The 23,922-nt window shown below is 42.4% G+C and overlaps 1 protein-coding gene across 1 annotated transcript in view; it reads right to left on the reverse strand.

Annotated features, from left to right (window-relative positions):
* Window positions 1-3,710: 3,710 nt before the first annotated feature.
* KLF9 (Kruppel like factor 9) overlaps window positions 3,711-23,922 on the reverse strand; it is a 27,762-nt gene continuing 7,550 nt past the window's right edge. Inside the window, exon 2 of the mRNA XM_044659438.1 lies at window positions 3,711-3,999. Within this exon, the coding sequence (XP_044515373.1) occupies window positions 3,770-3,999 (230 nt within the window). The 3' untranslated portion in view covers window positions 3,711-3,769. The remainder of the gene's footprint in view (window positions 4,000-23,922) is intronic.

The following is a 23,922-nucleotide window of genomic DNA, read 5'->3' on the forward strand; positions in this document are numbered from 1 at the left end:
TTCTAAGCCTAGGTATTTCATTTTATGCATTTATTCTGAGATAGGTCGCCTGGGCTTCCCCAGACTGCCAAAGGGGGATAAGATAAAAGGTTAAAGAAGCCACAGATTCGAGGAGAGTCTATACAGAGTCTCTACAAGTTCTATGATCAATCATCCAAATAATGAACATGACAGAGCTTTAAGTGTTTTTCGAACCCGAGGTGAGATGGTGGCCTTCTAGAGAACAGGGTCTGGGGGTCTACGGACCCTTTTCTGCAGAGCACCAAGGACGCCACCGTATAATTTGATAAGCATTTGTCTGGTGCCAATAATCTTACATTTTCAAGGAGGACGTCAATGGAATCTCTTTTCCTTCTACCTCATACCAGAGTTTTGATGGCCTCCGAACCAGCAACTTCCTTGGTCAGAAGTAAAACTCAAAATATGAACACATCTGTTTAAATCTTTCCTACAATGGAATGTACAAAAGTCAAGGTGACTTAGTGGTTACTGTGAATCGTGCTGCTGAGCGCCACGAAAACTGGGGCTTTCTCCATCACAGCAGCCGAGACCTGGGCCTTCCCACCGCCGTGGCTCAGATCACTCAATCCATCCATACCATTTTATTATGTTTATTTGACAACTTATATACATATGTACAAAATCCCTACTGTCAGGATACTTTCTCGTGGTTTTTTTTTTTCCATTTTCATTTTGATTTACAAAAAAACGGGACAGCAAAATAACTTAGGTCACTAATACTGTACAAAAATAAAACTGATTAAACAGTTGTCAAGATTGGTATTTTACAGTGTTACAGATCATCTGTAGTGAAAGAAACAGTCTATCCAGAACAATGAGTACTGTGCTAAATCTATCTGCAAACTGACAACTAATCGGTTTTCTGTAATTATAAGCTACCAAGTATTGTTCTCAAAAGAAGCATGATGTAAGCTATACCTTTAAGCCACAGCATCTTTCCACCGTGAGGAAGGGCTTTCCCCCCCCAATCAAGGAGAGGAGTTAACTCTAAAACTACTGTTTTCCCAGAATGACAACTACATACAGTATTATTAGATAAAACACTTTTTTTTTCTTCCTTTTTAACACCCGCAACAGTCTTTCAAAAATTGTTTGGTTAAAAAAGTAAACAAAAATTACTATCCTGCATTTGGATTTTTAATAAGTTAAATCCATGGTCTTTTTAATATAAAAAGTAATTACTTCATAGTTTTAGTGTTCAATGAACTCTAGTAATCCTATTTGAACTATATCAAGATATAGTCACTCTGATCAGGATGCTGGTTCCTGTCTGTGAATTTTAAAACAGGATTTATCACAAAGAATAAAAAGTAGCCTTGAGTTTACCCGCTTTGTCATGGTAACGGGTAAGAGAATATCAAATGTGTGTTTTACGACTTGAAAAGGTAAGTAGCAATTTTGGGGGGGTGGGGAAAGGGAAGTAAATTGTGCATCTTATTTTACCAAGAGCTGCATTTGTCCACAGAAGTGCTAGACGGAAGCCATAAGTAGACTTTTAGATTGTCTCGATTTGACTTGGCATGTGAGCGCGTGTGAGTGTGCATGTGTGCGTGTGTGTTTCCTTTCCGTAATTTCTGGGGGGGAAAGTGGGGGGGGAAGAAAGATGAGGTTTTCGAAGTTAGTGAGTTGCTAGGCGACCACCAACTCCTGACTCACCAAAGGCCACGTGCAGAATGTCAGTGAGCACAATCGTTCTAGGAGTTCAGCAGGAAATAGGCACTGTGCCTATTTCATATGGAAGAACAAATGTCCCTAAAACTCAGTTTGGACACAGAAATGAAAGTTTGGTTTTAAAATAAGTGTTTCAAAAAGCTGAAACAGAGGTAGAAAGTGTTCATTATTTTCCTGACATACTTTCCCTGGGGAAAATGCATTCCTTTTTTTTTTTTTTTTTAATTCCTCGGACTATTCCAAGTCCCAAATGTTAAAAAGCAGTTCTTCTTACAGAACTACAAAGACGACACTGGTAAGCATCCCAAGCAAGCGACTTTGATGCTCCCCCTCTCTGGGAGCCTCATCTTGCCGTTGCTTCTGCATTAGAAGCAGGCTTCTGTCAGGTAAAATAATGTATTCACTACAGGCATGCACCCTAATCTTACATGACAAGCTCTATAAACATGTATAAGTTAGAGTGTGTACCTTAGCTCCCTGTTTTAAAGATCTGATAACAAAATGCTCAGAAAGTTTTATTTCTGAAAAAAAAAAAATGTAAACATTTCCCCACCAACACTTCTATTTTTCCTCATTTAAGGTGTCTCTTTCAATCTGAAAATGCGGTTTGGTTTTTTGTTTTTTTTTTCTGGCCACTAAGCTTTAAAGGCCAAAAAATATGTATATGGATAGATTTCGGTCCGTGCTCTCTTGTTGACATAGTGGTTTTTCAGATTTTGTAGACACCTAGGTTCAGTACAAGGTATGTAGTGGTGAAATCAATGCCGTAAAAAAATATGGCGATCCGTTTTCAGGTGGTACAGTAATCCAATTGCCTACGCTCTCTACAAGCGGCCGCTCCGTAGGGCGCCCCCCGAGGCCCCCTCGGCCACGCTCCCTGACGTCGCCCGCCGAGCGCGTTCCTCTTTCGGGGTCTCGGCTCCATTTTCCCTCTCTCCGTCACTCTCGCTCCCAGGAGTGGGGGTTGGACCTTGAACCCACCAGCAGGCTTCTAGACGGCCGTTCAGACCAACCTCGACAGAGGAGAAGCCCTGCCCGTCTGTGGCATTGCGGTACAGTAAGATGATGTGAACTAAAAGGATAGGAAACCCGGGCCCGGGAGCGGAGTTCAAGGCAGATGGGCGCCGCTCGCCTCCGGGCAACTCCGTCTTGATGAAGGTTTCCCACACTGTACTTGGCAACGGTGGACACAGATCTAGAGAAGCGGGTTCCGACGCGATGCCGAGGGGGATCTTGGAGCCCCACGGACAGCGTGTGCTTAACTTACTTGTGTATCAGCAAATAAAAATGCAGCCTGGATTCAAAAGAGAAGACCTCGGATCAAGGAGCGGGGGAAAAGGGGCTGAACTGAACAGAACCTGTGAGGGAAAGGTTTGTCCTCAGGTTAGTGGAAGTGCAACCGTCTGCAGAGCCACCGCCTAGGCGCCGGGCCTGTTTTCGAGTCTCTTCGAGGGGAGATCATGCTGGAGTAGATGTGATCTTGCTTGCGTAAGAGAAGGCTGTGCTATTGCATTTTTATTTCCTAAATTAACGTGATTCAGAGAGTGGTTTTGCTAAGGAAATTGAAGCACACTCAGCGTATACATCATAAAAGGAAAACAAAAACAAAATTCCGAGAGATAGCGAGCATCACGGCCTTGGAATCACGATGTGATCACCACAGGTCGACTCACCCGGTCAAACATATGTACACCAGTGTTTGATTCCTTAAATTATTACCCCTTTTCCCCGAAGCCCACCCTCTCCATCCCACCCCCCTACCCCCACCCCCTGATGCATCTGCTCTCCCTCCTCCATCAGAGATGGTTTAAGACTGTTGACTCTGCAACCTCAGGTATATGTGCTTAAAAAATGCAAGGAGAGAAACCTCTGAACGTCGACTGTACAGCAGTTGCCTTCCTGTGCTGAAAAGTGGGCCACCTCTGCCGCTTGTGTGTGTTTTTTTTCATTTGTCTGTTTGCCTCTGAGGGTCTCTCTCTCTCTCTCTCTCTCTCTCTCTCTCTCTCTCTCTCTCTCTCTCTCTCTCTCTCTGTCTGTCTTTTGCTTTGTCCTGACCTCCCCTGGTACATCCAGGGCCTCACAAAGGATTTGCAAGGGACTTTTTAGATCGCTTGATCATACTGGGGTGGAACTCAGTGTGACGCCGGGCATGCTTGGTCAGATGGTCACTCCTCATGAAGCGCTTTTCACACAGCGGACACCGGAACTGCTTTTCGCCAGTGTGGGTTCTGTAGTGGCGGGTCAGCTCGTCTGAGCGGGAGAACTTTTTAAGGCAGTCCGGCCACGTGCAAGGAAAGGGTCGCTCACCTAGGAGAAGGGAATCAAGACAGTATGAATTTTTAAAAAATATTTTTAAAGTCACAGGATCATAGAACTAGAGCTAAAAGGGACCTTAGTGGTCTTCTAGTCCAGTCCCCTCATTTTACAGATGAGGAAATGGAGGCAGAGGTTAAATGACTTGCCCAAGGTCATGAAGTTAGTAAGCCTCAGAGACAGCTCATGAAATCCAGGTCTTTTGACCCCAGAGTCAGTATTTTCTCTTCCGTACCATGCTGCCTTCTGTAAGTCCATGTGTGCTTGATGCCATGATCAATAACATTAAGTTGGGGAAAGTGCCTTATGGTCAAATGGCATTTTACTGATTGTAAGGGGCTTTTTGCAAATTGCTAAGCGCTCTCACGTGATTCTCTCATCTGAACTTCATAACAACTCCAAAGGAGGGCGGGCAATGATAATTCTCTCCACTTTACAGATGGGAAAACTAAGGCTCAGCACTTACTTGACTGAGGCTACACAGAAAATCCCTTTTTAAATTTTTTCTAGCATCCTGAAGCTTGATAAATTCTTCAGGGGGTCATTATGTTCAATGCAAATGGAAGTGGTAATTAGCACTTTTCCCTGGTTCCACAAAATCTTGAGGATTAGAGGAACTCTTTTTTCTTCATATTGTTTGTTTTGTTTGTTTTTAGCTAATAAGGATCTAAAATTGTAGCCTTGTACTGTAGTTCACAGTCACAGAATATTAAAGTTGGAATAGACCTTATGGGTCATCTAGGCCAGCCTACCGCCTATTGCAGGACTCCTTCCTCCAATTTAATAATAGTCAGCATTTATAAAGTGCCTTAAGGTTTGTAAAGCTCTTTACAAATCTATCACTTTTATTCTTACAAGGGCCCTGGGAAGTAGGTATTATCTCCATTTTATAGATAAGGAACCTGAAGCAGAGGTTCCGTGATTTCCCAGGTCACAGAGATAGGAAGTGCCTGAGACTGGACTAGAATTCAGGTGTTCCAGACTCCAGACCAAGCACTCTCTCCGCCATACCGCCAAGCTGTCCGCTAGGCATGTCTCTGCCTCGCGACTGCGAAATGACCAGGGATGGGGAACACACCACTTGTTAGGGCACTCCGTCCACGGGCAGCCTGTCCCAACTGTTAGCAAGTTCTTCTATTCAGTCAAAATCTGCCTTGCTGTAACTTGTGCCCGCGGGTCCTAGTTTTGTCCCCTAAAGCAGCACAGAGGAAGGTCTATTTCAATCTCTTTCACATGACAACCCCTTCAAATATTTCCCTGGAATGTTTATACCTTGGGCTCCACACCCCTGCTTCCTTCAACTATTCCCTGTCGAATTTAATTTCCAAACCCTTCCTTGGCTGGCTGCCTTCTGGGTACACTCTACTTTGTCCAGGACTCTCTTAAATACGTGGTGTTCAGGATGAAAAACAACGTCCCTGGTGTGATCGGAGCAGCAGAGAGCTCCATGAGAGCCTGGCCCTGGCGGGGTGACGGTGTCTCTCTACACACTGAGAAAGCCTCCTCCCCCAAGGGGACCAAGAGGCCAAAGCAAAGACTTCCCCCCTCCCCTTTTCTGAGGGACGTCTTCCCACCTGCCTGCCTATTCCTCGTGCTTTTTCAAACATGGTTAAGAAGAGTGGCTGATGGGAGATTTGTAGACACAGACCCTTCTTCTCCACTGAACTTCCTAGAGGCTCCTTTGGTAGGTGCAAGGAGTGACTATTTTTCTCACTCCCATCCTCACCTTCCTGGAGCCCAGAGAGAGACTCACAGAGGCTGGGAGCTGTCCAGCGTGGTGCATCTGAGTCATCCAAAAATTATTCATTCTTTTTCCTCAGATTCTCTAACCTGTGCCAATGAGATGCAGAAATAAGGATAATAATAATAATAATAAATATTAATAATAATAATCAACTCTATCACCTTAGGGGCCAGCTATAATTAGCTCCACGCTCCCCTCTCCCATTTTTTTGTTAAGAGACATTAACTGTAAAGAACTCTACCGCTGGCTTGCTCTCGTCCATGCTAAAAGATGGGCCAGGCTGGGGCGTGATAAATGACTTATTGCAGCCAACATGGAACATCTGTCTATGGCTGCAAGTCAGCCATGGAGGGTACTCTGAACCAAAAACGCCAGTAAGAGCCCTGAGTCCTGAGTTCAGCTTACCAAGGACTCGCTATAACGGTAGAGGGTGGATATGAACATTCAAACGCAATGAATGAATCAATGAACAATGAATGAATGAATGAATGAATGTACGAAAAGGCATTTATTAGTTTCTTACCATATGCCAAATACTACACTAAGTGCTAGAAATACAAATATAAAAACAAAGACAGTTGTGGGCCCTTGAAGAACTCAATAATGGCAACGAGGTTTAAAATAGCTCAGATCTTTTGGAAACTCCAGTGGATTTCACTCTACTGTGTATTTACCCAGTTTAGAAATCTTGAGCTTAAAGATGCTCAATTGCTCAATGCATATGTACATTCTTTGAGGGGAGGGATTAGACCAAATACTTCTCTGTTTCTCCACACACCACCCCCTTCTCCTGTAGGCTCTAGAAATGCTGAGCACATAAAAGATGCTCCACAAATACTTGTGTACTCCAATTAAAAGGAATCAAGCCCAGTTCGTTCTGTCCACAATGCCGCCCATGTAGGGCAAGCAAAGGGCTGAATGGTGCCCCATGACCAATCCACTCCAGAGTCCATGCATTGCTACTGAGACATTTTCCACTTGGTATAATTTTATCTTGAGACCAAAGACAAGAATTCTCAGCATGCAGAAACAGAAACCATTTAACAATGCTAGTCTAAACCAGTGATTTATGGAGGACGTATTATTTTAAACTTCTTCTATTAGGAAGACAGCTTGACGGTAGTGATATCCATGAGGAATTCCCCCACAAGCTAGAGACAGGGGTCTGAAATGATTGGATCAGAAATGTGTGAAGGCATTTCATTTAGGGGCATTCCATAAAGACCTACAGTCAAGAGCCAATCAACGAGTTGTGAAATTTTGTTTAACATTTCAGGATGGCATCCCTAATAGGTGTAACTTCACGTTCGTTTGTTTTTCTAAATTCTATGGCTTCTCCACCAGCCACTGCCAGTGCGCCATCTCCTGTGTGCTACAAGCATATGGCGGAGCAGACACCACAGAGCCACGAAGGCACCAGCATCTTCTGCTAAGTTTCTTTGGGAAAGAATCACCTCCTCACCTTGCCGGCACAAAACTCATTTTCAGTTCGCTGGAAAAAACCAACCAACCAAACCAAATCCTCAATTCCCAAGAGACACCCTAAAGAAAACAGTATTGAACGTTTATTCCTTCTGGCACCCCCAGAAAGAATAGTTCTGAGGCCCGCACTTAAACTAGCAAATGTCCCCTTTCCTCTTCAAGGCCAGGCCTCTCTGTTTCTCTAAATTAGAATGAAAGAAGTTTGTGCATCCTATTATATAATTAACATGCTTTAAAAAGAAACCTGGCATGTGATTACCTATAAGTGAACTTGTGTTTTAGGCCTGGAGAACTTCAAAAGGATAGGAGGTCAGGGCATCTTCAAAGAGTCACAGACTAGTATTTGCACTTGGGAAGGGACCTTGGAGAACATTTAGTCCAATGCTTTCATTATACAGATGAGGAAACTGAGGTCTAGAGAAATCCAACCATTTACTTAATGTTATAAGTCATTTACGGGGGCAACTAGGTAGCTCAATGGCCTGAGAGCCAAGCTTTAGAGACCAGAAGTCCTGAGTTCAAATCTGACCTCAGTCACTCCCTAGAAGTGTGACTCTGGGCAAGTTACTCAACCCTGGTTGCCTAGCCCCTTGCTAGTCTTCTGCCTTGCAACCAATAATACAGTATTGGTTCTAAGATGAAAGGTAAGGGTTTAAAAGAAGTCAATTAGAATCAGAGCCAGGACTAGAACCCCAAGTCTTCTCACCCTCAGAAGAGCTCTAAAGGAGAACATTCAACACTTAGCACTGAAAGCATCATTTTCTTTAAGAGAACAATCATACACCAAAGAAACTGTTAAAGCAGCTTATATTGTCTTCTGTTCTAAGTATTCTAAGGTAATTTACATCAGAATCAGAACTTTTCTTTTTGAGAAAAGTTGAATACATCCATCAACAATGGTTTATGTCTGTCATTACCAAGACAATGCACCCAGATTCTATAAACACAGCAAACTCATTTTACAGAAAACATTATTAGATAACCTAACAGGCCCTCTGAACTTTCACTGTTCATAAGCTGTTCTCCTTCCATTTCCATATTGAATTGAAATTCTCTGACAAACACTGAGCAGAATAAAGAAAAAAAAAACAACTTCATAAAGTCATTGGCTCTACCAAAGTACAGGATTGGCTTTTTTTTTCTCCCCAGTTATCTATCTCCCAGGGAACTCCTTTGTCTTTAGGTCAGATTTGCCCTTAGTAAATTCAAACAAACTGGAAGAGGAATTCTTTTTCTGGATAACTTTTCCTCAAATAAAACACCATTTTTTTTTTTTAAGAGAAATGACTTTACCTGGTGACTGGCTGACTGAATTCCAAATTAAGCTTATTCTTCTTGGTCAAAGTCCTGAAATGAAATCTTGATGTTTAGTTATAGGGAATGTCTTAATGTTAGACAAACTCATAGAAAAAATTTAGCAGGCTTGTCTCTAATTTTTATACTTATGCCGTCTTTGGGCTTAGCCAACTGCAATCCATTCCAGAGTCAGGGAGGGCAAGACTATTTCAGAAATTATCTCTCCATACCTTCACTTCATTCCCCACCTCTTTCTTTCTCCTCAATTTTCCCTCCTCCAATCCAAAAAAAGAACTAACTTTGGCCAAGGTAGGAAGAAGAAAAGATCTAATGCTTCTGCTCTATTCTCTAGAAGTATTCTTCTGAAAAATTTAACCACTGAGATCTCAGAATGTTTGACACTTCTTTGAATACAAGCAGACATCATTTTCTGTCAAGAATTATTGTTTCTGGCAGATTTGTAGGAATATGACTTTCTTTTGAAAGACCCAGTGTTTACTGATTGCTGAAAAGCAACCACAAATGCACTGCAGGGGAGATCCAAATAGACGCTGCAGAGATGCTCCTTAAAATCTTCCCAAATGGGCACATGGGCCATCTGAACATTTATTTTCTAAAGTATAAGTTCATCTTTTGTAGAGAAACAACTCTTTCACTAAAGTCTACTAAAGAGACAGTAGGGTGAACACTGTCCTTGGAAACAGGAAGACCTTAAAATCCTGTCCCTGACTTATTTGTCACCTGAGTGCCTTGGGGAACTTTCTATAAGGGTAAAACCTGCACAGTTGGTGCTCATCTACATTGGCAGAAGGAATTTTCTTACTGGGAGAGCTCCATATAGTAATGAAATCTATTTCTGTCCAATACTCCCATTAATGTAGGGAGGGGAGCCTTGTTTTTTAAGTCTACAAAAGCAGAATTTGAAGGCTTGGAGGGTCTACCAATATAGAAAATTTTCCAGTATGGCTCCAGCAATACCAGCCCACTTAAATTTGTTTATAATAAGTCATAGATTTGTAGCCAGAAAGTTGCTTCAAGGTTAACTAGTTCAAACACCTCATTTTTCATATGAGGAAACCGAGGCCTGAAGAATTTAAGTGACAAAGGAAGGATGTAAATCCAAGTTCTCCAACTCCAAATCTTGTGTTCTTTCTGCTGCACAATTCTGCCTAATGAGTGTAATGATTTTGGGGAGGCCACTGAGAGGTGGAGGAATTGAGATCAGCATTGGGGATTATGGACCCACATTAGTGAAATCATGCATGAATCCCTGAAGTATTGACTTTTTACCTGAAATACTTCCCAACCTCTCCCCCTTAGTCCCACTTCCATGCCACATCTCCTTGTCTAGGATCATCTCCTCTACTTCCTCCCTATTAGGTAACCTGGACTCTATCCCTGGGCTCCTCAACTCTGATAGGTTGGTGTGTATTATTATTTATCATTATATTGTTTAAATCTGATTTTATGTGATTAGAAGTTGTTTTCTGACTTTAGTAACTCTTCAGGAATGCCAAAGAATTTTAGGTTTCCCCAGGTTCTGGATTCACCCCAAACATACTTATTTTGGGTCTCCACAAACAGGTCTTGTTTTACATCCACCTAAGCTCCTGTTATGGGTTCCCCATGTGTTTTTGCTTCACCCAAATTTTATTGAATATTTTCATTTTCTGATAACCATCTCAATCTACCTTGTTTTCAAGTTGCCTTCTGGACAATGTGTGCAGGTCCCCTCGTCTAAATCCTATATAATATAAACTTCCCAGAGTCTAGAGAAGGGAGCCATACCTTCTTTCTGGCTTGCTCTCCTCTACCAAATGACCTAAAATTTTTTTCTAAAATTATTTCAGATTTTAGGGTTTGTTCTCACAAACAACATGCTTTTGCCTTAGTTTGCTGGGGCCCAAGCTTCCCTGATTCCATTCCACATTAGTGCCTGCCCCCTCCCCCCCATCCTTTCCAGATCCCCTTTACATGTTGTCTTCCTCCATGCTAATGTCAGCTTTTCAAGGGCAGTGACTGTCTTGCTTGTATTTGTATCCCTAGTAATTAGCAAAATGTCTGGCACACAATAAATGCTTAATAAATGTCCACTCATTCATTGTGTCTGTCTGTCTCTTGCTAAATCTCTGTCTGTGTCTGTCTTGGTCTTTCTAATATATCTACCTGCGCACTTCAGTTATCTTCCACCTTGATACGGCTGAATGGGTTTGGACTTGAGTTATAAAGTCACCTTTCCTGGATTTAGTACCTCTAATTTCCTCTTCTCCTATCCACTCCTTCCTTTTCCTTGTTTATTTCTACTTGCAAAAGAGAAACCCTCTCCAACCTGAGTGGCCATGGAGAGCGCTTATTCAGAAATGGTGCAAAAGGGGGAAAAAAAAGAAAGGAGCAAGCAAGTCTCAGAGAAGCACAAAAACAACAAAGTTCTTGTTTCTGGGGCCGCTCCTTTACAAATAACTTCCGAGGTGCCCTAAGCCATTAAGACAGCTTGTGGATCTGAGAATACAGAAATACTGTAATCTGTGAACAACTGAAATCCTTCCTGATGTAAAGGCAATAATAATTACTTACAGATACAAAATTCAAGTAGTCACTTTTCCCTTCCCAAATTTAAAAATCTTCCAGTTCATGGCAAAAAAACAAATTCAAAAAGCTTCAAGAATAGAAAACATACTTATTTCTTTGCTAAAGAAGTCATTTCCACTCCTGCTAATTTTCAATATTATCAGGAAACCCCAAACCCTCCTCTTTTCTAGAAGTATAGTTATACACACAGAAGTTTATAGAAGGATGATATAGTTTAACATGCTTCAAAACAAAACAAAACAACACCGTCTGAATGCCAGTATTCCATTTTATCCTTCAATCTTGTTCAATAATTTAATCCTCTTTGTGGCTTAGTTTTCTTCTCTATAACATGAAGATTTAGTAAGGCAACCAGACAACACATAAAGCTCATCTTTAATGAGGATGACAGAGCTACCACTGGAAGGACCCCCGGAGACCATCTAGTCCAGCTCTCGTTTTCAGCTAAGGAAAACTGAGGCCAGGAGGCTCTTTCTTGCCCTAAGTCACCTAGGGATGGGCATCCGGAGCCAGGGCTCTCCCCGTGCGCCAGGCTGGGAAGTGCAGGGATTGGGGTGTCTAGGTGCCGGCCCCCCGTTTCTAGCAAGGCAACATCCCGTAACTGGAGCCGTCGCCTCAGACTTGCCCCATGGCGCCAGTTTATGGATGTGCCTAATGGTGGACGTGGACCCTGGCAAGCTACTTTCCTTGGGAATGGAGCATGAGTCGCTACGGAGTCTTGGGAACAAGCCTGGCCTTCATGGTGGCCGTCCTCTCACTCTGTTTCTGCATCCCTCGTGCCCAGCACGGTGCCTGGCACGCAGCGGGCATTGACTCCTCACTCGCAACTGACAGGAGTTAGAAGGCCTCTGAATGAGGGCATTCCTGAGGGAGTGGGCTGGGAGGGCGACCGGAGGCCCAGAATCTGCCCCGAGAGGCTCCGTCTATGGTGGAAGCCCTGCGAAGGGGCTGCAGAGGGTCTTAACTCTAGAGTTCCTGGAAACCATGGTGGCGGCCTAGACAAGAGTCTCAGGCTGGAGGTCACTAGCAGAAGGCATTTTGTTAGTAGGGGAAGATGCTGCTGGCTAGTTAGTTTACTTTTGGTGAACCAATGAGGCCCAAGAGGACAGATTAAAATATTATACCAGGGTGGCTAGGTAGCACAATGGATAGAGTGCCAGGCCTAGAGATGAGTTCAAAGCTGGCCTCAGACACTTCCTAGCTGTGTGACCCTGGGCAAGTCACTTAACCCTAATTGCCTACCCCTTATTTGATTCTAAGACAAAAGGTAAAGGCTTTAAAACAAACAACAACAACAAAAACTCCATCATAGCTGGGGCAGCTAGGTGGCCCAGTGGATACAGCCTGGGGACTGGAGGCCAGTAAAGACCTGAGTTCAAATCTAGCCTCAGACATTAGCTATGCAACAAGACAGTGGACAAATCACTTAACCTTGTTTGCCTCAATTTCCTCATCTGTCAAATGAGCCAGACAAGAAGAGGGCCAGCCACTCCAGTATCTTTGCCAAGAAAATCCCAAATGAAGTCACCAAGAGTCAGACAGGACTGGAAGGACTCAACAAAACCAAAAATTCAATCCCTTTATTTTATGAATGAGGAAACTGAGGCTTAGGGAAATTAAATTACTTGCCCCACGGACCTTAGATAGCACTTTGTACAAACCTCTGTTTTTATAAATAAAGAAGCTAAAGCCCAGAGAAGTAAAGGACTAAGTCTTACCAGTAGTAGTAAATAACCTTTTAGATTCTGGCAAAAGACCCAGAAGAACCAAGCTGCCTATCCCCAACCAAATCAGCATTAAGAAAGATAGGAGTAGAGCTAACATCCAGCCCTGAGGGATATAACCAGCCAGCCCCAGTAAGATCTGAAGAAAGGGAAAGGGAAGGAGGGACTGTGATGAGGCTGGGCTAAACTCCCCACATATTTGCAAATCTGACAAAGCTTAACAGTTAGGAATTCTGTAACTTTATAACCTTATCCTCTGTTTATTATTTATAGGACCTCCCTCTCCCCACTACTACTTTGTTTTCCTCTGAGAAAAAAGCACTTAGTCACTACTTGAATTCCAAAGCTAATTCTTTCTTGTGACCTTGGGAAAAAATCACATAATCCATCTATGCAAGGAGAAAGAAAGACAGAGACAGAGACAGAGACAGAGACAGAGACAGAGACAGAGAGAAAGGAAGAAAGAGAGACAGAGAAAGAGGAAGAGAGGAAAGGAGAAAGAGAAGGAAGAAAGAAAGAAAGAAAGAAAGAAAGAAAGAAAGAAAGGAAGAAAGGAAGGAAGGAAGGAAGGAAGGAAGAAGGAAGGAAGGAAGGAAGGAAGGAAGGGAGGGAGGAAGAGAAAGAGAGAGAAAGGGAGGAAGGAGGGAGGGAGAAAGAAAATAAAGAACCCCTGCTACAAGAAGCTAAGCCTTACTTTTCAAGCAAAAAATATAAAGTTTCTTCATATCATGAGATGAAAAAATGACAAAACTAAGTCGTGGTCACAGAATTCAGAGCTAAAAAGACTATAGAGAGACCTAGAAGGAACCTCAGAGGCCAACTAGCCCAATACCCTCCTCTTCAGAAATGAAACTGAGGCCCAGAGAGGTTATGCTCTTTCCATTGTACCATAATGTCTTCATTTTTTTATTCAACTCCACTCATTTTTACAGATGAAGAAACCAAGTTGCATAGAGATTAAATGACTTGCCCAGAGTCATGTAGATATTAAGTGGCAGAGCTGGGATTTGAACTTTGATTCCAAGAATAAGAGAGTCTAGCACTCTTCCTATTGAACCATGAATTCATTTAATCCAACCCCTTCATTTTACAAATGATCTCAGAAACTTGCCCAAGAGACTTCCAAAAGCATCTAGTAAAAGCTCCTTCTTTTACAGATGAGGACCCTGAGACAGTGTCAGAGACAGAAGTGACTTGCCCAACATCCAACAGTTGGTGGCAATGTTAGAATAAGAACCTAGGTCATCAGACGCCCACTTCTGCATCCTTTTACTTCATGCTATCTCAAAACACAGCAAGAGACCATAGTTAAGAAACACAGAGACAATGAAATATGGATTTTTCAGCTACAAGGGTCCAAGGTTCTTAAATCTTTTTTGAGTCATAGACCCAGGGGTGGAGCCTGCTGGTAAGCCCTCTAGATATTTTCTGTGTGACCATTTACCTTGGAAATCATCAAAATTGCAAATTGGGGCTTGATTTATTGCTTTGTTGGTTTCTAGACTTAAGTGATGGAGAAAATGTTAATGATACAGATTAACCTTACAAGTGTGTAGTTGAAGGCAGCTGGGTGGCTGAGTGGACTGAGAGCCAGGTCCAGGGGTCCTAGGTTCAAATCTGGCCTTAGACACTTCCCAGCTGTGTGACCCTGGGCAAACCACTTAATCCCCATTGCCTTGCCCTTACTGCTCTTCTGCCTTAGAACTGATACACAGTATTGATTCTAAGACAGAAGGTAAGGGTTTTAAAAAAAAGACTTTTGAGTTTGATGGACAGATGGGAAAAGCATTTATTAAGCACTTGTAGACAGGGCTAAAAGGACCCTACATTAATAGTTTTCCAACTTTTTTCCACTCAGAGATCTACTTCCCTTTCCTCTAACATAAAACTTAAGCTTCTCAAGACCATAGACAAGAGCCTTGACTAGGGATAGGCAAAGAGGCAGATGTCTGAGGAGGCATTTTTTAATATTACTATAAAGGCATGAGGTGGTTGGATAAGATTTTTTTCTATGGTCCCTTGGATATGCCGTTTACAGTCTTACTTACAATCCAGGGTTAACTATCTAATACTTAAGTTACAGTTCATTGCCCACCTGCATTAGTTGAGAGAATTCCCATTCCAGTTCTTTACAACAACCCAAAAAATATGTGTATAAAGTATGTATAATACCATATAACATTATAATATAGTGTATATATGTAAATAACTTCAATATTTGATATTGGTACAAATGCCAGTATATTGGTATATATTTGCCAACCTATAGGTATGATAAATCAGGCAGTATGTGTTGGAGGGAAGGTTCAAAGCCTCTCCTGGATGGTGGAATTGTGTAATTTGAATCTGTTACCCTAAAAACTATGATCCCCAGCAAAACTACAATTCCCAGCACTCCACTCACTTCCTGTCACGAGGTGGTGATGTAGACAGGATATAAATTGTGTGGAGTTCTTTCTCTCACTCTCCTTCCTGTTGCGGCTTTGGTGGAGCGGGGATTTTTGAGCAGGGAGAAAAAAAGTCACGTGGTTCTATTTTGTCAGATAATAGACTTTAAAAAAATAATACTTGAAGTACTAGATGTTAATTTAACTCTTACAGGGGGGAAGGAGGTGAGCCTATCACTTGAAACTTCCCTTGGGTACATGCATGCTTTACCCAAGCAGTGCCACCAACTTTCAACAAGGGATCACAATTCATCAGCAATTCTGATATAAAGAGACAGCCCTGGCTGGTAGAAGGTCAACATCCCTAAGATATACCCAAGACTACTTTCTCTACTGTTTGCCTCATTTTCCTCACTTGCAAAATGAGCTGAAGAAGGAAATGGCAAACTACTCCAGTATCTTTGCCCCCAAAACCCCAAATGGGGTCAGGAAGAGTCAGACATGACAGAAAGTGATAGAAGATCCTTGAGATGTTGGGGCTAAAGGTCTCTTTTCTTTACTGCTGTCATAGAGCCTCGACCCCATATGGATTGAGGAGATTTTTGAACCATTCAATTTCTCTTTGGAGTTCTAGTTCTGGCAGAGCCAAGATGGTGGCTTAGAAGCAATGAAAGCTAGAGTTCTAGTTCTCCTCCAGAACTGCCAAATGGCTCTTAAAAGATGAAAGAATGGGATCAGAAAGTTCATAAGATCACAAAGTTAGAATTGAAAGGGCCAGTCCAACCTTCTCATTTAAAGGTGAGGAGACTGTGGGCCAGAGAGGATAAAAGACTTTTCCAAGGCCCCTAATGGGTAATAAGGGCAGAAGCATTCTACCCATCAGAACATGCCAAAGAGTCTGGATCACCCCATTCAATGGCCTGGCATTTAGTGCCACCACACCAAACAGCCCAAACTTCATTGTGAGCATCTTATTGAAACTTCTTCTAGGCTTTTCCCTCTTGAGTAGAAGGTGGGAGGAGGACACCTGACCCAAGGGTGTTTACGAGGATCAAATCTCCTCAGCAGCGAGAAGAATCTCTCGGAGAGGCCCTGCCCCCCAGCACCCTTAGCCTACGCTGTGGCACAATGGAGGACGTGCCATGAGCACAGAAATAGGACCCAAGCTCTCCTCTGATGAGACGAGAGTGACTTTCACCAGACACGCATCCACAGCTAAGGTCAGAGAGTGGGAAACAGGACTGGCCATAAGAAGAAAAACAAGGCTGTTCGGCACGCCCTCCTCCCTTTATTACTGATGTTAAAACACACAAGCAAACAGTGGTCTCAAAAACATAATGCCCCACAATAGTGTCAGTGCAGGGTATTGAGCCATTTCTCTGCATGAGTTTTTAGGAGTTATTTTTAGGTGTAGGCTCTTTTTTTTTCCTCCTAAGATGATTCTGGTGCTATGGTTGTATTCAGTGCAGTTAGTTGCCTCCTAAACTCCAATATAAACTGCTAAATAAATAATCTGACTTTGTGTAGTATATTATTCTGTAATATTCTATATTAACATATAGAATAACAAATGTTCACATTAACAAGAGATATTTATATCCATCTCTCTAGGAAATTTTTTTTAATCTGAAATTGAGATCAGGGAAGTAACTAAATCAAGACTCTTGTCTTAGAAACTGTATTTTGAAAGGTTCCCCAAAACATAGCTCTAAAATGACCTATGGGTTACTTTTTCTACTAAAACATTTTTTTCTTGATCTTAGGGCACGCAATTCTAATCATGGCAGAATGTTGGCTTTGGAAGAGACCATAGGACTCATCTAGTCAAATGCCCCAATTTATCAGATGATGAAACGGCCTCAGAGAGGTGACTTCACCTGTCCAGAGACATGTCACAGCGAGGGCTCAAACCCAAATCCAGCATTCTTTCCATCCTTCTATGCCTCCTTCCCTTGAGTCCCTTCCATACATCTCCCTCTATCCAAAGCAAGGAAGAACAAAGAGCAGAAGGAAGTTCTATTTTACCCCAAACTGTTTCACTACTTGGTCTATACTCTGTAGACCTAAGTGATCTATGGAGACACGATTGGGTTTCTCTTTGGATGAAAGGAGATGTCTTTTGATCTGGCTCAAAGGAGAAGGCATGACTCAGTGGCTAAGGAAAAGGTAGGATAGGAGTGGGCAAGGCCTGCAGTTGCAAGATTACTCTGGACCAAGCTTCTTCAATCACAACCGCAGCCCGTGTTTCGAGAGCCGCAACAGAGAAATGATTGTCTGACTTTGGGACTAGATCCAACTGGGCCTTGGGAGAGAGGGGTGGGGTCCATCCCCACTGGCAGGAAGCCCAGATAATCCAACCTGGATCCCTATAATGCCCAGCCCTGAGACTCCTGGGAAAAACTACAGATGCTTCAATTGCTCAAAAACAAATCTACAGCAAGCCCCTTGTTTAGTCCAAGGTCTCTCAAGCATCCCAGGTCACAAGGTCATAGATTTGGCATTAGGAAGAAATTCTGAAGTCATCTAGTCTGATTTTCTTATTTTACAGAGCACACTAAGCCCACCCAAAATTAAATGGGTCACGGAAAGAAAAAGAGGCAAAGGCACAGACAGATGTGGACTCCCAAGTCCTTTTTGACTCCAGATCCCATGTTCCTGCCCAATAAATTCTTATTTTCTGTCTTAGAATCAATACTGTATATTGGATCCAAAGCAGAAGAGTGGTAAAGGCTAGGCTATAAGGGTCAAGTGACTTGGCCAGGGTCAGCCAGCTGGGAAGTGGCTGAAGCCAGATTTGTACCTAGGATCTCCCATCTCTAGGTCTGGCTCTCCATCCACTGAGCCACCCAGCTGCCCCTCGAGAAAAAGCATTTTTCAAAGTCTGTTATCAGAATTGTCTGAAAGTTATGGCTGGAATATGTGAAATCTTAATTCAAATATGAGGAAGTAAAGTGGTCAATGGGCAGCAGAAAGAAGCTTTCTACAAAGAGCCACTCATTTTAAAAAGGTGTCAACAAGTTAGGTCAGGGTCTACTTTAAAATTAGGCTCTACCCCCACCCAACCTCTTCTGTAATAGTCTTTCCACTTTTTTTCAGATTCTAAGATTTAAAGTTAGAATGAACCTTAAAAGTCATTGAGTCCAAATCCTTCATCTTATAGATGAGAAAACTGAGGCATCCAGTTATTATGGGATTATAGATTTAGAGTTGGAAAGGGACTTAGAGACTATCTAGTCCAACCCCCACATTTTATAAATGAGGACACTGAGACCCAGAGAAGTTAAGTTACTTGCCCAGCATCACACAGCTAGTATCTGCCATGGGATTCATTCCTAAGAAGCCAGATTTGGCAAGGGAGTTCTTCTACTGAATTTCTGCATCCATTCTGGCCTTTTCTGCCTCACTGGCACACTTGGCAGAAACTCTCTCTCCCAGGGGACTGCCTGTATAAGGCAGAGGTGGAGAAGGCAGGACCTAGATTAACATTTGCTCAAACTTGCCTTAACATAAAACAAGATGGCCCACATTTTAGATTTCACTTATTCTTCTGTAAAGTTGAAATACTGCTCCTACCATTTTTTATAGGTCATTCTTAAAATTGCTTTGGAATATATATATATATATATATACACACACATATATATATGTATACACACACACACACACACACACACACACACACACACACACACACATATATTTACTTTCTCAATCACCATAAAGGTTTAGTTTGGTTATTCAGAGACAAATTCCATTGTGTCATCCAAATGTCCTGTAATCCTCAGTTTCATCCAGAAATGGAAAGGCTGGTTAATCGTGGATGGATAGTGACCGGCTGGACTCAGCAGCTATCACCTGGGTATGCTGGAAATTGGATAGCATCCAATATCCTTAGACCTCCAATCTCAGATCCTAATTCTCGAGTTCCCCTTCCCCACATGCCACATAAGATTTCAGATAAGTCTTATCACTAAGCTTAGGAAAAAGGACTCCTGGTCACATGCTACATGCAAACACTTGACTTGCAAATGGAAATAACTGGCTTTCACTACTGGAGGCATGAAAAATATATGTCTCTTTCTTTCCCTCCCTCTCTCTCTCTCTCTCCTTATGTGTTCTCTCTGTGGGAAACGCCAACTCTGAAGGTCAGAATGCACCAATTTCTCGTTTGCTCCAGTGATTTGCTGGAGGGAAAGGTTGAGGCCAGCATTAAACATAAACATAAAAAAAGATTTGCTTAAAATGGCATCCTAATGGACTCTCTTTGCCTTCATCAGTCAAATGGCATTAAGGACATTCTGATGTAATAAAGGCCCTCAGGAAGGGTGGAGTCAGAAAAAAAAAGGTGGTTGCTCCTGTGAGGTTTGCCAAAGGATGGCAGAAAGAGTGTCCAGATAGCCAGAGGTCAGGGGCCAGCAGGCCTAGGGAGGCAGCCTCCTGCTGAACTTCAGCTCAGCCAGCTGAACGATCACCGTTTCACCCAGCTGACCGGAGGTGGTCCAAGGCCAGGAGGGTGTTAAAGCCTGGACAGGGCTATTTCAGGCCCTCTGGAATCTGCTCCTCAGGAGTATCTTTACCCAAAGAATGGATTTCCATCTGTCTGGGTAGGCCTTTCTTCCCCCATGAAGGCAGGGGCATAAACGAGATGGCTATCAAAATCCCATCCAACCCCAAATTCTAGGGACTCTCTACCAGCCTATCACCACAAAAGTAGGGAGAGAATAGCCAAAGTAAAATCTTAGCCCTGAGATAGCAATGAAGTTTCAAACAAGAGATCAGGGCAGTTGTCTGAAGCTTGAGAATGGGGAGTTTGTTTAGGAGGTCTTGCTCTTTTCCCTTTTTGTCACATTTTTGGGCTTGTGGCCCACAGTGCTAGAAAATGCCCCTTTCACAGTGGCCAACCCAGCAAGGATTTATGGTCTCAAAATCTGTCCCAGCAGGAGTTAGAATGGAATACTCACGACTGGGCAGCTTTCTGTTGGCCAGGCTTTTTACTAACATTATCTCATTTGATAGGCTTGCTAGGGAAACATTAGACAAGGGTGGGTTGGGCCTTACATGGAGAGAGAAGGGTTGTGGCAAACGTGGGATGAAATTTAGAATTGTTTTTTTTTTTTTTTTCTCTCCTCGGTGAGAGTAGATGAAGGAAAAACCAAAGAGCTGGAAGTAATGATTACTGGCCATGGAGCTTATTCCATACAGAATGCTAATAACTGTAAAGTACCAAGTAATCAAATTGATGGTTTAGAAAACAAGATCACTCCAAGGCCTGCCAGGTTGTTTTTAAGGACTCTTGAAAGTAGATACTGGTGTAAAATTTTAACACTAGGAAATATTCTGCCCATTCAAGCCCCTTCTCCACCATGAAATTGCTCAGGAAGACCCTTTGGTTTACTCCTTTCTCAAAATATGTGATTATCCCTGAAACTTTCTATCTGGGAATTTCCCACAGATATCGTGGAATAATTTAGTTCTTGAAATATAATTATGGTGTTTAGGCTAAAATGTAAATCTGAGGAACAATCATTTTAGAGGTCAAAAATCTATTTTACTCAGATTCTATTCTTCTATATCTGAACTGACAGGTGTTACAAGATAATATATCATTATACTTAAAGGGTGGATGAGAGCAAGCCTTTAATTCCTATACAGGATCATGGATATAAATTGGGAAGGGACCTCTGACATCATCTAGGGGCCAACCAGTCCAACCTATTGATCAAAGGAATCCTATCTTCACATACCCCACAAGTGATTGTCCAGCCTATTTGGGCTTGAAGGGCTAAAAGAACAGGGAATCCCCCCATTTCTTAAGGATACCCATTATCCATTTTTTAAGTCCAGGCCCCTCATTTTACAAATGCAAAACTGAGGACAATCCCAAGATCACCCAAGTAGTGAAAGAGCTGAAACTCAAACTAAGGGCTGGTGACTTGAAATTTAGTGGTTTATCCATTGTAGCATGTTATTACTTTGATCAACACCTACCTCTCCCTCTCCTACTTTCTGAAGACCCCCAAGAGTTGTGCTTTCTTTCTTTCTACATATATTTTGAAAAGACCATCAAGGAAAATGGCATCATTGAATAATTTAGGCAGCACTTTGTCCTTGCCATGGTGGATGAAGGGTTAAGTGAAAGTAGTATGGAGCTGCCAGTCATGGTCAGGGTTAGACAGCCCGCACCCTTGCCTCAGAACCTCCCCCTTTTCCCTTCTCCCCACCCATTCTGACCTCCCTCCTGCGCTGAGCTACTGGAGCCGGGCTGCCAAGGCCTCCCGAGCACCCCCACACCAAAGGGCACCCCCACCCTCCATGGGGCATGGGGATGGGGCAGCCAGGAGAGAGCTACAGATGGAGCAGATGCTGGCCCTCTCCCCCTTTTTTGGTAATCTGTCTTTGGCATGTGGGGCGCAGCACCAAACCCAGCCCTTGTACAAACCACCAGCCCTTATTTATGCTCTGCAAGCAGGTTACACAATCAGCTACGCTTTTGCTTCAAACCTGACACTTAGAAGGGAAAGCAGAAATCCTCCAGGTAAATGTTACCTTGCAGTGGCTGGCCAATCATTTCCCTCTGCAGCCTGACATCTGCCTGCAGTCTCTAGCTCTATTTCACTAATGTAAACTTTTATTTCTTTCCTAAAGGAATTCAGGGAGCTCTACGTCACAATTGCAAAAGGCTAGGAATTAGCTATGATCAGCTCTGGCCAGCGTCAGTTATTTCTCTGAGCCATCATAGTGCTACCTGATAAAACTACAGAAATGGGAGACCATCCTACCACACTTCTGCGGGCTAGCATAAGAGACAGAGGATCAGAAAGTCAAAGAATCACAGGTCAAAGGCTATAAGGGCCCTCCGAGACACCCTCCAACTCCTCGCTTTACAGATGAGAAAATTAAAGTGCAGGGAAAGTCAGTGACTTCTCAAGGTCACACAAGTAGTAAGCATCAGAGGTAGAATTTGAACCCAGATCTTGTAATAGGTCCTCAAGCTATTTTCTAGATAGCAAGGGGGAAGATAGCAATTGGAATCATCAAACATTTATTGTACACCAGCTGTAAACAAGGCGCTAGGTGTTCCTCCCTCCTCAGGAATTTGGTGGAGGTCACCTTTGTTATGAATGAAAGCCAAAAGGTCTGGGATCTTTGGCAGACACTGACTGAGGGTCTGCTTTAAAATGAACTAGGGGCAGCAAGGTGGCACCGTGGATACCAGCCCTAACCTCGGACACTTCCTAGCTGTGTGACCCTGTGCAAGTCACTTAACCTTGACTGCCTAGCCCTTGCCTCTCTTTTGTCTTAGAACTGATACTAAATAATAAAAATAAGTAATTAAATTATGTTAAAATAATTTAAAATACATTTAAAAATAAATACACAATATAACATATAAAATATATCTATAATAAAAATAAATGAAAAATGAAGTGAATGTCCCAAATCTGGGGCCAAGGGCTGAAGAGAGCCCTATTCTCTGAGGTCTTTGACTCCTAGTTAAAGCAGCACAACCAGTGGTATTTAAACAACTCTCTTCAGATCTTGGTCAGAAACATTCAGTCAGATGACTACAATATTTTTCCTGGATCAAGTAAACTAAAAGGAATCCTTGGCCTGCTTTCGGATATAGCTCTCCTCATCCTGAAATTACTTTTTTACTTTTGTTTTCTTTATTCATGCAAACAAAATATCTATTGTAAAGAATCCCTAGTAGAATGTAAGCTTCTTGAGGGTAACACTATTTCTGTTTTGATCCTCCTATTCTCAGCATATAGAAGGTCATTAATTAATCAATATTTGTTGACTCCGAGGGGGTGGAGGAAGGTACAGAGGAGAAAAGAGAAGATGGAGAGATAGAAACAGATAATTTAAGTAACATTTTCAAGGAACTGTGAACTCTGCTAGGATCCGGGTTAATGAACATACTGTTTTTTATGTTTATCCAAATTGTCTTCTAGAAATCTTTATTGGGGGCACTAGCAAAGATAAAGGAGATGGGAAGAAAAAAGGGAAAAATTAGCAGCCACCCATGAGGTTCTGAGCTGACCCTCAGGCCAGCCTGTATGGGAAGTTTCTTCAAGTTGGAATATAACTATCTCCTAGAGTTATAAGTTTAGAATTAGAGGCCTAGACGTGATCTAATCCAACTCTCTTATTTTATGGATAAAGAAACTGAGCCTAAGAGAGGTTAAGTCATTTGTCCAAGGTCACACTAAGGGTTCCAACTGAGGCCTTTGACTCTAACTAGTGCTCTATACCACCATTTTCGTATAAAGGGGTATATATATATATATATATATATATATATATATATATATATATATATATATATGGATTTAGGATTGGAAGAACTGAGCTTAAATCCTACGCCTGCTACTTCTAACCTTTGTAACCTTGAGCAAGTTATGTTTATCCCTTTAGGCCATCTGTAAAAAGAAGTTGGGCTAGATGGTGTCTAAGGTCACGCCTAGATCAAAATCTCTGATCCCAAGATTTCGTGGTTCAGTTATTTTCCAGTTGTGTCTGACTCTTCTCGACCCCATATGGGGGTTTTCGTGGCTAAGACAGTGGAGCTGTTTGCTATTTCCTTCTCCAGGTCATTTTACAGATGAAGAAACTGAGGCCAACGATATTAAGTGATTTGCCTGGCAGCACACAGCTAGTGTCTCTGGCCAGATTTGAACTCAGGAAGATGAGT

The sequence above is a fragment of the Gracilinanus agilis genome, chromosome 1, assembly GCF_016433145.1.
Source record: "Gracilinanus agilis isolate LMUSP501 chromosome 1, AgileGrace, whole genome shotgun sequence".
NCBI classification, from domain to species: Eukaryota; Metazoa; Chordata; class Mammalia; order Didelphimorphia; family Didelphidae; genus Gracilinanus; species Gracilinanus agilis.